Source organism: Trachemys scripta, chromosome 21 (assembly GCF_013100865.1).
Source record: "Trachemys scripta elegans isolate TJP31775 chromosome 21, CAS_Tse_1.0, whole genome shotgun sequence".
Taxonomy (NCBI): Eukaryota; Metazoa; Chordata; order Testudines; family Emydidae; genus Trachemys; species Trachemys scripta.
In genome coordinates this window covers 57,002-71,396 of record NC_048318.1, presented here as the reverse complement: position 1 = coordinate 71,396, position 14,395 = coordinate 57,002, and the positions used below count along the sequence as shown (strand labels likewise).

At 42.5% G+C, this 14,395-nt stretch overlaps 1 protein-coding gene across 1 annotated transcript in view; it reads left to right on the top strand.

Moving 5' to 3' along the window:
* The window catches only part of LOC117868550 (nectin-3-like), a 56,472-nt gene that overhangs the window by 380 nt on the left and 41,697 nt on the right, over positions 1 to 14,395 (top strand). Inside the window, 3 exon segments of the mRNA XM_034754605.1 lie at positions 3,986 to 4,184; positions 4,876 to 5,214; positions 13,164 to 13,460. Coding sequence (XP_034610496.1) covers positions 4,112 to 4,184; positions 4,876 to 5,214; positions 13,164 to 13,460 — 709 coding nt within the window. The 5' untranslated portion in view covers positions 3,986 to 4,111.

Below are 14,395 nucleotides of genomic sequence, written 5' to 3'. Positions count from 1 at the left end.
TTCTATCTCCTGCCCCAAATCCCTCCCATCCCCCCTTCCACTCTCACCTCCCCAATACCTCCCACCCCCCTTCTACACACTACCCCCAAATATCTCCCAGACCAGAACATAATATGGAAAAAAGCAGGATTTCGTACTAAAAAACAAACAAACCACAAGTCCAGGTATTCAAAGTACAAAGTCAAGGAAGATCACCACCACTTAATTTTTAAAATGGACTCTGTAGCCTTGCATATATTTTTCACAAAAGAGAAGCAGGACATCATTTTATTGAATGGAGCCCTTGCAGACTGAATTGCATTTGCCCTTCTACATTTGAATACCTCTTCACGCTGCTTATTTAAACCACCCTCTTGTCTTGGGTTGGTTTTTTGGTTTGTTTTCATTTTTTATTTAATAGAATCATGTCTTGCTTTTAATTGTGTGAGCAGATAAAATGAAATACACAAATTGGTGTGTAACTTTAGGCTTATAAAGAATTATGCAATGTTTGTGTAAATTGCAGTTTTAAAAATGTGGTTATAATATTTTATTTTCTGGGTTTAATTACATTTTCTACATACTATTTTGGCTATATACTATTAAATTACAAAACCCCTCTATGTTAAAAGAACATTAATGTTATGAAGTCAAATACTTAGAAGTTAGCAAATGCCAGAATGCTAAAGTTGCCCAGGCATCAAATTAAAATAATTCAGCACCCTTTACTTCCCAGTACATGAGTAACTAATACTGTCCCAAACCCAGGGATAAAACAAAATATTACAAAATTTAAAAAAAGCCCTGAACCTATATATTGTGGCAAATTTCTTTGAACCTGAGTCCTTGGTACATATATCGTACGTGCGTTTTTTTTTTTTTCATTAGGCCTGCTTTCCATCCACAAACTACCACTGAAGCTGATGGGAACTGGGGGCATTTAGCGCCTTTGAAAATCAGGTCACTTTTTGTAAGTACTGAGTATCTGTGATTCTCACTGACCTCAAAGGGGTTTGTGGTTGAAAATCAGTCCATTGTTATTTACGTGCCTAAATGTGGTTTGAAGTGCCCGACTTTTAGGCAAACAGGTTAAATATATTCAAATATGTAATATGTTGGCCTAGATGATACAGCATTAGATAAGGGAGCTCAGACATTAATCCTTTGCACTGCAGAGATTCTATGGAAAGTTTCCCACAGGAGTTTTCATCCCTCAGATAGATCTTAGTGTAAAATTGCTTGTTTGGTTGCCTTTCAGAGCCAAGTCTTCATGAACAAGGTATTGCAAATGATACATCACACAAAGGAAAGTAGTTACTTAGAGGCCTTTGTGACTTTGTTATTGCTGTTTGTTTCGCTACATGGTCAGTGGATATCCCGTCTCTGAAGCAAATCTGTAGTTAGGTTCAGTACAGTGTCTGTGCTTTGAAGTAAATCAAAGGCCTTCATGTAGGTTTCTCATTGATTTTACAGGAAATCATGAGAGAAATCATGCTCTTCTTGGATGACATTCACATGTCAGAGTATGCAAATTAATTAGGGGGTTGTGGTTATATAAAAATGGAGCTAAGGTAATCAAAGGAAATAATTCTTTTAACAATAATTAATGATCAAATTAATTAATTAAAATAGTTTTGAAAATAAGCAAATGTATTACATTTTAAAGGCACATTATACAGTTGACTACACCAGTGAAGTTGCTAAAAGTTTTATTGTGCTAAAAATACAGTGAAATTTGATATTAAATTAAAAATGTGACCAAACACTGCTTGTGAGGTGCCAAGTGTACACATAATGTGCAATGGTCATGAGCAAGCACTCGAAGAAGAACTACCATTTACTAGTTCAAACCAGCAAGGGACCCATGCTGCAGAGGAAGGTGAAAAGCTCCAAAGGTGTCTGCCAATCTAACCAGGGGGGAAATTCCTTCACAACCCCACATATGGGTCAACACAATTTACATAATCAGATATTCACCACAAAGGTTCAAGGGAGATAGATGTACACTACAGAATATTTCCTCAAGTTTACCTGTGTGACTCATGAGGTGTCTAGGACTACCAGTGATATTCTGTCTGTTTTATGTTGCAAATGCTCAGCTGTTTACAAATACATGTATTGTAGTGTGGACTCTAAACTTAAGCAACAGTGGTATGTATGTGCGGATGGGAGGTGGGGGGAGAGAGGACCGTCGGACACTTTTTTTCTACCCTCTATGATCAAAATGTATTCCAGGGACTAATATGTTTCACAGCGGTTATTTTCATCTCTCAGTGACACATTTTTTTTACCATATCCTTAGAACTCCATAAATAACCCCCACTGACTTGAGACAGAGTTAAACTGATGCTTCTGAGGTAAAAGTTAGGCTTCATGGATAAATTTAATCTAGTGTAACATCACTGATTGCAGTGGAATTACACCAGAGATGCATTTGGTCTCAGAGCCACTATCCATGAGTGTACAACTGGGGGCCAAATGCCGCAGTTCAGATGAGGAGTGGATCCTGGTAATGCACAGGAAAAAAGGGTTGCCAGCTAAATCCTGCTCACTTTTGTGATGTGAGAAGTCCCAGGATTTGGCCCCTAGCTCTAAAAAAAAAATCTCCCCCTGAACTATAATTTTATTATTGATTGTTTGAGCTTCAAATTGGGAAATTTTGTCAGGATTCTTAAACGAAAAAAATGATGTTTTGTGATATTATTCTCTGTAATGACCCTACATACATTATTCAGCTTAAACTGAAAAGGGAAGTGCCCTGATAGAATTGGCATCTGAGACAGACTGTCAGTTTTCTAATCACAATCAGTTCACCTATGGGATTATTATTATTAAGGCTATGATTTAGTCACGGGTATTTTTAGTAGAAGACACGGACAGGTCACAGGCAATAAACAAAAATTCATGGCCCCTGACCCGTCCATGATTTATACTAAAAATTCCTGTGATTAAATCTTGGGGGGATGACGCTGGGGGGCACAAGGGACCCGCTGCGGGGAGGGGCCGGGGGGAGATGCTATGGGGAGGGGGGGCACCTGGGGCCAGCAGCACCAGCTGCCGGAGGCTGCGGCTGCTTTGTCTGGCTGCCCAGGGACCGCTGTCTGGGTCAGTGGACCACGGCTGCTCCAGCCACCCCGGGACCACTGCTGGGGGCCGCCAGAGAAGCGGCTGGTGTGACTGTGCCCAGGGCCACTCCAGCAGCGGCCCGTGTGGCTGCCTTGGGGGCCACCTGAGCAGCTGGCCCCGGAGCCGGCTGCTTGGGTGGCCCTGGGATCGGGGAGCTGCTCCGGCGCCCTCTGGAGTAGCGCCCACATGGCACGGTATAGGGGGTGCTGCCGACTCCCCCCACCCTCTGTTCCTTCTTGCAGCCAGTGGCGGTGCATGGAATGTTTGCTGCTCTTACTAGCGTTGCTTAGGCTTTGTGCGTATGAACTAGAGTTCTTGTGAAGTGAGTGTTTTATAAGGACAAGGTCCAGCTGTGGCCCCACCCAGCCTTCCTACCAAAGGTGGTATCTTCCTTCCACTCCACATGAGCCAGGACGTATTCCTGCCTGTGTTCTGTCCCAAGCCATGCAAGGCTAGACGTCCAGAGGCTTGGCAAAGCTGTATTACAATCTGTGCATCTGTGCACTCCTACCTGCCTCCACAGGAACTGCTGGGAGTCACCGAATGTGGAATGGACATGAGCAAGCACTCGAAGAAGAAAAGACAGTTAACTGTTCTGTAACTGGTGTTCTTCGAGATGTGTTGCTCATGTCCATTCCATGACCCACCCTCCGTCCCCACTGCTGGAGTTTCCGGCAAGAAGGAACTGAGAGTGGGGGCAGCTTCCAAGTTTACACAAATCCCGGTGTGGGCAGTCAGTCCATGCTCCTGTCTCAGGAATCCCCTCCAGCTTGGGATCCTTGCTGCCCTTTTGCTGTCCTCCCCAGGAGGTGAACAATTGAGGTCTATGTGGTGACAGAACCAGTTTGTAACAGGCTTGTCTTTCACTTTCTCCTCTCAGGCTTGCTGGCAGACTTGTCTGAGGATCTGACAGAGGCGAAGCGCAGGACTTGTAATCAGTGAAATAAAAAAAAGAAAAAGAAAGAGAAGATCACAGGCAAATCAGAATCACTACTCTCCTACAGCAATGGGTTGGCTGGAAGAACCAAAGTGGCAGCTTCCCATTTCCTTGATCGTGCTACTTTCCATGCACACGAAGGGTAAGAAGAAAAAAGTGTTCTGCCGTGTAATTATGACAGGGTGGTGAGCTGAAAGATAACAGCTAACTGTTCCATTTTATTATGAAAGGAAAAGTTTAGCATGGAGAATCACAGCTTAAGAATTTCCAAACCACAGTGCAGTCTGTGAAAGGACAGTATTTTAACTGCCTGTATGGCGCCCCTCCTGCCGCGCACCCTGCAGGATCCTCTTGCACACCCTGGGGTGCGCGCACCCCACTTTGGAGACCACTGTATTAAACAGTTAAACTTTCTGTGACTCACCTACAATCCTTCAGTACTGCACATGTGGTTTGTTTTTGCAGATTTTTTGTTTGTTTGGGAGGATTTTTTTTTTTTTTGGTGCTTTAGGGAACCTTACTCTGGCTCCCTAGTAGGACATGATACAGTTAAACCAAATGGCCAGAAGAAACAGCAGTAGTACCTTTGTATAGTCAATTTACTCTCAAAGATTTAATGTGTGGTAGGAAGGTAGTAATCAGTAGGAGAAAATTAACTTTGTGAGTCTGGTTTGTGCGCTGAGCCCAAATAAAACTTTGGATCCCAACACCCTGAACTATGGTGAAGTTCAGCTCAAGGTCCCACCTTCCCTATTGAAAACTATCTTGGAATATGGTTCTTAACTTAGTGGTTTGGACCCCTCTCTCAACTAACAAGATTTCTTTGTTTTTAGGTGCTTTGGCTGGACCAGTTGTTGATCCACATGTAACAGCAGTTTGGGGGAACAATGTCACTCTGAAATGCATAATTGAAATAAATGGAACAATAACACAAATCTCATGGGAGAAGATATATGGTAAAAGTAAACAGACCATTGCTGTTCATCATCCTGAGTATGGGTTTTCTGTTCAAGGAGAATACCAAGGAAGAGTGTCATTTAAGAACTACTCACTTACTGATGCAACTATCACCCTAAACAATATAAGCTTCTCTGATTCAGGAGAATATGTATGCAAAGCAGTTACATTCCCACTAGGAAATGCTCAGTCATCAACAACTGTAACTGTATTGGGTATGTTTGCTTCTTAATTTTATATTTGATTTTTTTACCCCCAAAAACACCCACAAAAAGCTAAACAAACTTCATAGGACTTGGCTACATGGAAACATCATGTGTGGCAAGCTGAGGTCTGAATCTACAGCACAGTATCTTGCCACATAATGATTGGCTGTGTTTACCTTCCTACTGTGTACTGAAAGTTCAGTAGTGGGGTTTGACAAATGTTTCAAATATTGTTAGCGGGCTTCAGCTTCGTAAGGAAGTGATCGAGTTTCTTAATGCTGTGACTTACAGAAGTATATAACTTATTCTTCTGACTCAAGTTTATTTTAACAATCCTCTTGGCTGCCTTAGAAGACAGCACAGAGCGGGTGTTATAATGCAATATTGGTTGATTCGTGACTTTTTTTGGCCGACGTAGCCACATCCACAAGAGGACTACAAGCCTTTTGATTCAAAGTCATTCTTAGTGATTTGGGGAGGACTTACATATTTTAAATCAGAAGATCCAGGCACTCTGTCAAATAATCCAAAAGATGAGAATAGTGTGTGCACTTTTTTTTTTAAAAGTAGGTAATATGGTTGGGCCTTAAGTGCAAGAAGGAGAAAATAAACATGCTTGCTGAGTGAAGAGATTCTTTGTTGGGTCACAATAGGCTGAGATGAAATTGTTGCTACTTCAAATGTTTGACAAATATGTGCTAAAATAGTGAAGTTAATTAAAAATAAACTTTCACATTCTAGCATGTTTAAAATAAACTGCACATGAATGGGAAAAATTTCAAGCATTTTTATTTATAAGCTTTCTTCTCAAATTTTAGAAACCATTCAACTAAAGGCAAAAAGCAACTTAACAAAGCTTGTTCTGAAATTTTGAATAAATAATGTAGCTGTTGACTTACATGGAAACATCAATATGTAATTTAAAGGAGCTCTGTTAAGGATGTTTCAGGTGTATTGATCTGATGAGATACTAAATGACTATAGAAAGGCTTTTGATGGTGAAATAAGTAAATTGCTGTGTACTGTTTTAAAAAGAAATGTAAGGGCTCATTAAAAGATTAGGGAGGGTAGTCCAGCAAATATGAAGCAATTCATTTTTTCCAAAAAATTGGGTATTTAAGATGGTTGAAGTAAAAACTTAACTGGGGCCTTATCTTACTAATCCATATTCTTATGTTTTCTCTTTGATATTAATGCCATAACAGTGGTTAAAACGAGTTTAGTTTACTTATAAATTAATAATTTTAGCTAAAACTCTAATGCATGGAAGAAAAAAGTGTAGACAAACCCTCACCAATATGAGGTAAAATGATGCATAGTTTCCATTCTGTAAGTAATTTTGCTCTTGGCTGTAACAGCTTTTTTGTAAAAAAGACCAGCTGTACTTAAGCAAAATAAAAATATTTCATGATGGAGAAATTCCTGAAAATAGCTGAATAATAGATCATCTTTAAACATTTTGAGCAATAATGTTAGTTTTAATACACAGGGACATGTTTGGTATGGCAATGACTGTAACATAGCTCTAGAATGATTTTTTTTTAGTTGATATTTGTCTCCCAGTTGCTCTAGCACAGTAAGTCCTAGAACTGTTTCTGTGAAATATGGACTATTTTCTTTGTGGGTTGCTACTTTCTACAGCTTGGATTTGAAGCAACATGTTTCTAATTCCTCAGTTATTTTTCTTCAGTAAAGAATTAATGTAAAAGGCTGAATGAGTAAAGCGTTCCATGTTAAGTAAGGCACAAAAGAATTGCTTGTCAACTGTAGACCTCTGTGGGCACCCGTGGACTCCGGATGTAGAGACTTTCCTAATACCAGAGGAGGTATTCCTGCTGTACCTGCAGTGTCCACTCCTCATGGGCCCGTCCATTTTTTGGGATGTCCCCACACCTGAGGATGAACTGCTGTTCCTGCTGTGGGAGAGGCCCCTTTCCCATCCATTGGACCGAGCCCTCCGGTACTGACAGTCCTGCCGTTTCTGACAGAACCATTATCCATCTCAGAAGTCTCAGGATGTAGCCCCATCAACATCTCCACTGCTGTGTTGGAGCGTGGACATGCAGCTGAAGCACCCTGATCTGCCTGGCTATGACATTCTCCTCTCCTCCCCCTTCCCCTGCCTCCTGAGAAGCCTGGTACCGCTTCCCTGTGGGCTCTCCCAGATGGATGGACCCCTCATTCTGACCTACTGGAGCCCATGGGACCTGTACCACAGACATCCAGCGCCATTGCAAGGATCCTTTCGCTCTTGCCAACCAGCTCTGTTGGTATACGAGGAGGAAGACGGGTAATCAGTACCACCAGTTCCAAATTGAGCCTCCTTGTCACCAGATGAGGTGGTCATCCTTTTGCTGCTCTCTCCACCAGATGACCACTGGCAGTACCAAGAACTTTTGCAGAGAGTGGCTACCAACTTAAAAATTCCACTGGAGGAATTCCAGAACCCCCAACGTAGTCTCCTGGACATCCTTCAGCCACAGAGAGAGTGCATGTGGCCCTTCCTATAAACAAGGCCATGCTGGAACCAGCCCAGATGGTTTGGCGCACACCAACATTGTGCCCCCACCCCGAAAAGAGCTGAGAGACAGTACTTTATGCCGGCTAGAAAGACCGATTACCTATTCACACACCTGTCTTCTAATTCACAGCATGTCAGCACCTGCAGTACAACTTTACCACATACAGTAGGCTGGCAGAGCTTAAGTACAAGTGCCCTGCAGATGACAAGGCCCAGCTCTAGGCCTTAGTAAATGAAGGAAAATTAGTGCCAAAGTTGGCCCTCCAGCTGACACTGCATCCTCTTCTGTGAGAGGATGGGACTGTCTTCACCTGCAAGGAGTGGCTGGAGCTGTCTCAGATCCACCCCCAGAAACCTCCCCCCGGCTACCGGAAGCTCAGCATCCTCCCCTGCTTCCTACCCCCATCACTCCTCAACTGTGAGGGGAGAGGTCACTACAGGGAGCTGCTCCCCCATCCGTCCATCCAGACCTCCCATACCCAGAGACCCCCTTTAAGCCTCACTAGTACACCCAGAACCCCCTAGCTCTCCATACGCAAACCCCACCGTGCTGGACTTTCTCAACCCCTGCATCTGGAGACACCTGCCTCACAGTGGGGAGACAGGCAGGGTCCCAGGGTGTTTCTGGGGAAGCCCAGGCCTTGTGCTGTGTCAGGGTCAGGTGTAGCCTCACCACTGAGTCTGTGTCTGGAGGGTGGGGGAGCTGCAAAGTGATCTCCTACCTTTATGCAGCCATTGCCCCAAGCTCCCCACTGCTCTGCTGGATCCCCTGCATTTATTTATTGACAAATAAAACTTGCAGAATTTTAAAATACTGTGTGCAGAACTTTTAATTTTTTGGCACACAATGCCCTCAGAAGTACCCATTCCTTGGCCACAGGACTCATGATGCATAGGGACTCGTGGCTTCACTCTTCTGGTTTCCCGAGGGAGGTCCAAAACACCATCAAGGACCTCCCTTTAGAATAAGCTGATCTTTTCAGTGATAAAATGAAAAGTGCGTTCTCTGGGATCCATGTCACCAACAGTTTTCAAGAGCTCCTTGCCTTTCTCGGGGGGATCACCAAGGGAAATGCTTTTCTGTTCCATCTTTTCTGCCTCAAGCACAGGAAGAGTCTTTTTGAGAGCAGAAGCAGACAGGGAGGACACTCTGCTAACTAATATCTCCTTATCTTCACCAGATGAAGCTGTGATGCCTCCTCCAACTTCTCTGACAGACTGTGCCAAACTATTTCAAGAGCTAATGAAACGAATTGCCTAAGTCGAGATCTACTTGGAGTAGGTTGAAGAGTCCCATCGTAAGCTGTTAGACATTCTACACATAACAGCCTTCTATCAAGTGGCATTGCGAGTAAATGAGACTTTGCTAGATGGTCTTGGAAGATTCCAATCAACCCAGCGACGATATCACCTACATATATAAATGTGCAGATTAAAATTATTACGTTTAGCCAATAACTCAATTTCTGTTTACATACCTCTGCCTAATGCCTTGGTTGTTGAGAAATGGGTTTGGAGTTTATAACCTCAGGTTATTCCGTACATTTAATCTCCATCTCCCCAGCTTACCCTCCTTCCTTGTTCCTTTGCAGGGACCCATCTCATGCGTGTTTGCTGAGACTAGAAGTCATTTCTGTCATGTGTAGGGGTTATAGAAGCTGTTTGAGTCGAGCACAGAGGGAAGGGATTCTGGTCCAAAAAAACCCTCTGGATGGAGAGCAATTTGGTCTGGTCTATACTACCCGCCTGAATCGGCGGGTAGAAATCGACCTCTCGGGGATCGATTTATCGCGTCCCGTTGGGACGCGACAATCAATCCCCAAATCGGCGCTCTAACTCCACCAGCGGAGGTGGTAGTAAGCGCCGCCGACAAAAAGCGGCAGAAGTCGATTTTGCCGCCGTCCTCACAACGGGGTAAGTCGGCTGCAATACGTCGAATTCAGCTACGCTATTCACGTAGCTGAATTTGTGTATCTTAAATCGACTCCCCTCTGTAGTGTAGATGTGACCTTTATTTCGATCTCCAGCCCTTAAACACCTTCGTGCAAATGCAGAAATTCAGGATGGTGACACTTGCTGGTATTTTTCCATTGCTGTATTCTAGGGATTGGTTTTTAGGTTTGTTCTTGAGGATGAGTATTTTTGCATCGTGACTTACCCCTCCCATGGGATGTTCTCTTTGTTTAATAGTCAACCAGGATCACTTGCAGTATTGTGCTTCCCATCAGTTTCTTCTGCTCGGAGGGTATTCTTGAAGGCCCTGGTAGTAGTAGCTACTACTTCATTGACCTGGGATGGTTCTTTCCATTCCTTCATTGTTGTCTGTTCAGTGGCCACTCTTACAGCAAAGTTGTCTCTATAGTAAAAACAGCTGTGTCCTTTTTCCACATGTTAGGAGTTGAGCTAAACCACCACCAAAAAAAAATCCACTTTAACCCCACTGCAACTGGATTCATAGAATTTTCTCTGGGTGCCATAAAAGCCAAAGCTTACCATACCAGGTACAGATTTGATACTAACAAACCACACTTATTTGAGTTAAGTCCACAGACTGTCAAGAAATTGTCTGGTTAAGACATTTGTTAAGACACATGGCAGTGTGTACCTTTTGTGACGCAGCATGCCAAGTTACATCATTTCTGCTTCCAGGGATGGCTCAGAACAAGCACAGTCTAGACAAGATCGTATCTGTCCCTCATTGAGTATTGGGTTGACTCGGTTGGTGGAAGGACCTGTCCAAAGTATGTGCAGGAGTTCCCTTCACCCAACCTCCTGCCATTACTGTAACTTCAGATTATTCCTCATGAGATGGGGAGCACATATGGGGGGGACACTGCTCAGCACAAATGGTGTGCCCAGCACTTGTCTCCATATCAACTTCCTGGAATTAAGAGCAGTCAGGAATGCCTGAATACACCTTACTCCCTTCCTCAGGAACCAGTCTGTCACAGTCATGACAGACAATGTAGCATTGGTGGTATTATATAAGCCATGAAGTGAGGGGCAAGATGCTGTGCTGAGCATCCCTTTGTGCTGAACCAGTGAAGTTATGGAACTGGTGTACAATGAAGAACATGCTCATCTCACCCTTTTACCTTCCAGGTGTACAAAACACCAGAGCCAGCATCCTGAGCAGGCACTTCTCCCAGGTTTGAAGGTGGGGGTGCGACTCTCCGACTCAAGCATATTTTCATAACCTGGTGATTCTTGGAAGTGGACCTCTTTGCAACCGCTGTGAAAATAGCGTGAAATTCTGCTCTGTGTAGGGTGGGTGGGGAGAGGAGGAGATCATCAGGTCGTAGGGGGTGCATTTCTCACCTATTGGACAAAGGGCCTTCTCTCTGCATATTTATCAACACTACTGCCTCTGAAGGTGCTGAACAAGATCAAGCAGGACAAAGCCAGGGTTGTCCTAATTGCACGAACTTGGCCAAGAGACGTTAATTGATTTGTCTCACTTTGTCTCTCCTTTCTCCTTCCAGTCATTCCCCATTTGTTATCCCACAGTTCTGGGCACTCTTCTTCTCAGAGCTTGACTCCTCGATGGTTCTTGGGGAATAGTGAATACTCGACAGAGGTACAACAGGTCCTATTAAACAGCAGAAAGATCTGGAGCAGAGCTATCTACTTTGAAAAGTAGAGATTTCATCACTGGTGTTTTCACTGGCAGTTTTTCCTACCCATTCTCCTCTTTGCTGTTCTTGATAATCTTTTGGAATTAACGAGGTCAGACCTTAGATTGAGTTCTGTTAAAGATCTGGTAGTAATCACAACTTTCCATTTACCGGGGGGTGTTTCAGTATTTGCCTACCCCACAATGACAGAGTTAATTAAAGCACTTAGAGATGTGTTGATAGGTACTCTATTGTTTGCCCTTTTCCCCCTCTGCTTTGCAGTCTGTCTTTTGGTGGTAGCAAAGGAACTGAGGGCTATTTGCCTGCACTGCTTCCCGTATTCTTGATACGGGACATGAGGTTGTCTGGAGCCACATGCGTGTGCTGAACAAGCACTGCTACTGAAAATGTCAGAGATGTACCTGAAGTGAAGTGCATGTAGGGGGATGCACCTTGAAGAACTCGAGTTATTATACAAAGTTACTAACCTCTCAATCTACAAGTGGCCTTATTTAAACAATAGACTACACTTGAATTAAGTAAGAATTCTATGTTCGGCCAAGAATTGGTGGATGACTAACTGTATTCACTGGGCAGATGCATACTTGAACCTTATTTATAAATAAAATATACCAATTGACTTTAAGTTAACACTAACTACTGTAAGAATTATTTTCTTTTAAATATAAACTGCAGTAGAGATACTCTGGACACCTGAGTTCACAAAATGTTGGGCAGTTGGATATTCCCTGTTAGTACCTTGCAGCATGTGAGTGAAATCAATCTCTTATTTGTAACTGGCTCGACATTCATAAGTAGACTAAATTTCCTTGCACTTAAAAGTTCGATTTCTTCAGAGGCTTCCCTTAATGTATACGAGTTCAACCTCCTGGATGTCATTGATTCTTGGGCATCTCTCAGGTCTTTCCCAATGTTGAGTTTTTGCATGTTGATTATCTTGATAGCTATATTTAAAAAAAAAGAAAAGAAAAATGAAGAGAAGTGAAAAGAATGTTTTATGGCCAGAGCATAATGCTGCAAGTCACACTGTTAACTATCAAAGAAAGTAGGCTGAAGGACATAACGGACATATTTGTTTAATAGCTTGTGGAGCAAGAATCTTTAGTACTACTTTCTCTTTAACCACAAACAAACAAAACCTAAACAAACAAAAAACCCACCCTGGTATCTATGAAACTAGTTAGGTGATAGCGCTTAAGATACACAACAAAGAAGATTTGGGTTCTAAGACCACACTGGAGATGTGTAGTTGTAAATAAGTGCATCATACATTTCTATGATATTTATAAAAAAATCTGAATAAGTGTAAGTTAAACTACAGAATTGCTTAAGTAAATATGTAAAATATAGTGTCTCTTCCTGGTCAGTAAAACCAATCCCATCAAATGTAGCCTAAAGGCTATATTTAGTTGCAGTTCACATGTTTTAATGGTTACCAACGAATGAGCATCAAGCTTACCTTAGGGGGGGAAATAAAGTACAGATACAAAGCTAGATTAAAATAAATGATTTAAAACAAGAGTTCTTGTTTGCTGATTAAAATGTGACTTATATCACTTTGATTTCAAATCAGTCCATCCTGGCAATGTGCAGCACAGGGATGTCAGAGTTGTCAATTGTTCAGATTACTTTTAAGTATCCATTGTGTCATCAACTTTACCTGCTGGTTAACAAATCTGCCTTGAAAATGAGTTAGTAGCTGTAAGCTATTGGGGATAAAATATACATACAGGAATTGAAGTGAGGTTAATGAAACTTTTCTGTCTTGACTGAAAACATACTTATTTTTTTAATTTCAATAGTTGAACCCATTGTGAGCCTAACAAAGGGACCAAACTCTTTAATAGATGGTGAAAATCAGACAATAGCAGCCATTTGTACAGCAGCCACTGGAAAACCTGCTGCAGATATTGATTGGGAAGGAGGTCTTGGAGAAATGGAATCCAGTTCTACTTTATTTCCAAATGAAACTGTGACGGTTGTCAGTCAGTACAAACTCATACCCACCAAATTTGCCAGAGGAAGACGCATAACTTGTGTTGTGAGGCATCCGGCTTTGGAAAAGGAGCTGAGATATCCTTACACATTGGACGTACTATGTAAGTAAACAACAAGTTAACTATTGCTTTTACACCTGCTATTCTGTCATATTACAACTAAGCCTTGTAGTACATTCCATCAGTAGATCTGCAAGCAGTGTACAAAGAAGGTCAGTCTCATTGCCCCATCACACATATGGGAGAAACAGAGCTAGGGAGAAGTGAAGTGAGTTAACCAAGGACTTGCAGCAGGCCACTGGCTGAGCTGGGAGTAGAACCCAGGTCTCCTGAGACCCACTCGGTTGCCCTACTTGCTGAGACACATTGCTGCTTAACTTTTAATAAACTTGATTTAATTATCCATTTATATTCCTCCTATGTTTCTTCATGGACCCTTATTTTTTAACAAGTGTGACTAATACTCAGATGTTGAAGCTGAAAATTCAGTTCCTCCTCTTAAGCTTTACAGGGACTTGTTATAAGCAAAATCTGTTTTCCCATTCAACAAGAATAGAGTATCAGAGGGGTAGCCGTGTTAGTCTGAATATGTGAAAAGCAACAGAGGGTCCTGCGGCACCTTTAAGACTAGCAGAAGTATTGGAGCATAAGCTTTCGTGAGTGAATGTCCACTTCATCAGATGCAAGTAATGGAAATTTCCAGAGGCAGGTATAAATCAGTATGGAGATAACGAGATTAGTTCAATCAGGGAGGATGAGGTGTGCTGCTAGCAGTTGAGGTGTGAACACCAAGGGAGGAGAAACTGCTTCTGTAGCTGGATAGCCATTCAGAGTCTTTGTTTAATCCTGATCTGATGGTGTCAAATTTGCAAATGAACTGGAGCTCAGCAGTTTCTCTTTGGAGTCTGGTCCTGAAGTTTTTTTGCTGTAAGATGGCTACCTTTACATCTGCTATTGTGTGGCCAGGGAGGTTGAAGTGTTCTCCTACAGGTTTTTGTATATTGCCATTCCTGATATCTGACTTGTGTCCATTTATC